This window comes from Galeopterus variegatus, unplaced genomic scaffold, assembly GCF_000696425.1.
Source record: "Galeopterus variegatus unplaced genomic scaffold, G_variegatus-3.0.2 Scaffold1392, whole genome shotgun sequence".
NCBI lineage: Eukaryota > Metazoa > Chordata > Mammalia > Dermoptera > Cynocephalidae > Galeopterus > Galeopterus variegatus.
The window spans coordinates 35,770-39,575 of NW_007727503.1; the positions used below are offsets into that span (position 1 = coordinate 35,770).

At 38.1% G+C, this 3,806-nt stretch overlaps 1 protein-coding gene across 1 annotated transcript in view; it reads left to right on the plus strand.

The window, feature by feature from the left end:
- IARS2 (isoleucyl-tRNA synthetase 2, mitochondrial) overlaps positions 1-3,595 on the plus strand; it is a 35,958-nt gene extending 32,363 nt beyond the window's left edge. The window contains exons 14-15 of the mRNA XM_008576722.1: positions 1,488-1,632; positions 3,055-3,595. Of these exons, the coding sequence (XP_008574944.1) occupies positions 1,488-1,632; positions 3,055-3,194 (285 nt within the window). The 3' untranslated portion in view covers positions 3,195-3,595. The remainder of the gene's footprint in view (positions 1-1,487; positions 1,633-3,054) is intronic.
- The last annotated feature ends 211 nt before the right edge of the window (positions 3,596-3,806 follow it).

Genomic DNA, 3,806 nt, shown 5'->3' on the forward strand with positions numbered 1-3,806 from the left:
GAATTTTGTCCATCTGGATCAGATTCAAAACATATCTGAAAAAAATTTCCATCGTTATTTTGTGAGATCTGGAGAAAAAATTATTTGCTTCAGCAAATTATTATGCATATCTCAAAGCATTCATTCTATTTTATTACCAAAAGTGCCATCAGAATTTTCTTCTTGGGATTCTTAAGAGTTGATTGGCCAGATTGGCTTATAGCTTAATATATTGACTTGAAATTTTCTCTAGTCTGAATGCTTAGAATTGGCAATAAATGTATGAGGGGTCTGCAAAAAGTTCATGGAAATATTCATATTATCTTTTCCATTTTCCACAAACTTTTTGAAGTACTCTTTTATTTTAAAAAGTTTTACTGGTATCAGTTTTCTAAAAAATAATCATTTCATTTTGCTTGGTAAGCTCAGTTTAAATTTTTAGTAATATAATTAAAGTGATTAAGATTTGGGGCTTTGAAATAGCTAGTAGGTGTGAGATTGTTGATAACAAAATAAGAATAGATAATCAGATGTTCACATTTGAAAATTTAGAAGTTGGGAAGTTTTGACTCCTTTATTTTACACACAAGTCCACTGGAGGTGTGACCTAGCCAGGGCTACACAGCCTAGTCCTGGGCTTTTTTCCTACATGTTTCCTTTGACTTCAGTCATTGTGAGTAGTAAACTGAAAAGAATACAGCTTGTTTTTTGGATCATTTGTATTAGAAAAAATACTTTGGGATTCTCAAAAACATGAATGTATTTTCCTTAGGAATCATACCAAGTAGCTGTCAGATGGAGTCCTAGTTCTATCAATTACTAATTGCATGAACTTGTTAAAACCAAATTAATCTTTTATTTTCTGTTTTCTCATGGGCTTTTTTTTTTTTTAAGGAATGTCTGTGTTACTAAGCTCACAAACTCATTTTGAAGATCAAAATTACAATGAAAAGTAAAAGTGTCTATAAAACATCTGGATTCAGTATACCTCAGAAGGGTTCTGTGTGTTATCCAGATTGCCACTGTCGGTCTACATTGCTAAAGCAGGTCCTTGTTGAGACAGGATCTTAGCCCCTCTCGCAGCGTAGGAAGCATGTCACAGGGACGGAAGTGCAGGCTCTGAGGCCGACAGGCCTGGGCTCGAAGTGCAACTCCACCGCTTACTGGTTGACAACTTGGGCAAATTACCCTCTCTCTGCCTGTTTCCTCAGTTGTAAAATGGTGGTAATAAATACCATATAGGTTTTTTTTTTTTTGTGACAGTGAGAAGTAAGACATTTAGCATCTAACAAAGTGAAGTGCCTGGCATAGAGTATATTTTCAGTAAATACTGCTGGCAGAAATTCTTAACTGAAACCTTTCATACTACTAAGAATAGATGCATTTAATAGTATTAGCTCAGGATGTAATGGTACCAAAGGGTTCCTTGCTAAACAAAAATTTATATCATCTATTTTTATAATCTATGGTGAAAATTTAAGCAGTAACTTTCCCGTGCTCACTTCCAGATGCTACAAGCTGAGGAGACGTCCAGCACCTCGCAGTTGAATGAATTAATGATGGCTTCCCAGTCTACTTTACTGGCTCAGGAGCCACGAGACATAACTGCAGATGTAATTGAGCTTAAAGGGAAATTTCTCATCAATTTAGAAGGTAAGGAGTTGAGAATAACAAGTGGTGAATGGAGAATCGAATAACTGCAGGTCATTTCAAACTTTCCAGTGGACTAGATTTATTCTAAAGGCAGCTGTGTAACTTCGAATACATCTTTCCACGGAAATATGAACAATTACAAAGTTTCTAAGCCAGCTCTCAAGTGTCTTACGTGATGACCTTGGGAACTGAAGGCTAGGGATGGAAGAGGAAGAGAGATGTCCTTCCTGTATCTGAATGAGTAGTCGTATGTGGAGTCAGTCTGACTCGCTCCCTTTCCCTTTTGTATCCCCCTCCTTTGATCCTTAGCATCCCAGGACTGCTCAGCCCTCACACCCTTCCCCAGTGCTGATTCTAAAACTTCCTATTATGCACACACCACATTAAAGTGTTATTATTTAGCTATTCTTAATGAGGGGTTAAGGGTTTTATTGAACTCACTGTAACAATGGTATCTCCTAATCAGTCATCTTGTAGATACTTATTTTATGGAGAATTTTTGGTAACCTGATCTGTCCTCATTGAAGGAAACAGAAGTGGAGTAGCATTTACAGAGAGTAACAAGCAGCTGCTTTGGCAAAGGTGATGCTGCTTGTTTTTCATAACAGCTTTCAGGTACCAGCAAGGAGATGGGAAGCTAATTTATAGGCATCAGTTTAAATTCAAGGCTTGGTAGCACTGACCATGTGGTGAAGATTCTGGCTTAATTTGCTTTTCAAAACGTACATTCGTTGCCGAATGACTACAGAGTAATTTATTCTTTATCATATTTTTATCGGTTTGAGGTTTGAGAGTATTAATAGTGGAGAAATTTTTGCTTTTATCCAAACTGAGTAGTTTTGGGTGGGGACACTGCAGTTGCCACTATAACTTGGCTTTTGAAAATTCTCATTCAAGTGTATAACTGGAGAGGCAGTGTAATTTATCAGAACTATACCTGGATTAAGAACCAGAAGGCATGTCCTGCCTGAGTAGATACAGAACTTAGTGACTGGGGAAAAGTCAGTTAACCTCACAGGGTCTCAGACTCCTCAGCTCTCTTTAGTTGTCAAGCTGTATGACTCCATTATCTTGGCTATTTATATAATGGGGCAAATGGTGCAGTATCTGACAAGCTTTACCAAGGCAGGGAGGAGAAAACTTTGAAAAAGGAGCACCTGCTAAGCCAGTTAAATAGAGACGATGCAGGGCCGACCCCATGGCTCACTCAAGAGTGCCGCACTGGGAGCACACCAGCGCTCCGGCCGCGGGTTTGGATCCTATATAGGGATGGCCGGTGCGCTCACTGGCTGAGTGCGGTGCAGGTGACACCAAGCCAAGGGTTGCGATCCCCTTACCGGTCACAAAAAAAAAGAAAAAAATAGAGATGATGCAAATTGAATGGCCTGTCAGAAATACTCTTCATGTATTTTTCTTTCCTAGGTGGTGATATTCGTGAAGAGTCTTTATACAAAGTCCTTGTCATGCCAGCTACCAAAGAAAAATGCCCTCGTTGTTGGAAGTATACAGCTGAGTCTTCAGATACTCTCTGTCCCCGATGTGCAGAAGTTGTCAGTGGATAATAGTACTATGATGTTAATAGCTCTCTCTGAATAAGAACCCTCCTGACAGTACTGACTGGGAGTTTAAATGGATTGTTTACAATATTGGAAAGAAATCCAAGATTTAGGTAATGAGTGGGAGAGTAAATGGTGGAGGGTGAGGGTCAAAATCAGATCATAAAATAAGTATTTCCTGTAACTAGAGAAAGAATAATGTATATGTATACATGTGGCAACATATATGTGTGTATGCACATGGATTTATATAGATCCATAATGGACTTATTCAGAACATAAGACACTGAATAATGCTTGCCTTCAAATGTGGCTGAGCAGAAGAAAATGTTTTATATTCTGTAAATCTTTTTCACTCAGTATTTAAGTTCTATGAGGTCTGAAAATAAAGGCATTCTGGAAAACTACTGACTAATGTTGGTACTGAAATTGTGAATATCAAGTAAAAACAAGTGGTTTTGAAAGGTGATATGTTTCCCTTAAGAGGTGAGGAGCATCATTTCATTCTGCCTAGTGTCCATCAACCTTTTCAGGATAGCTAGTGTTTTGGGTTGGATTAGAAAGAAAAACAGCACCAAATTTGTTATTCAAGAGGGGAAGAAATCTCAAAACTTACAC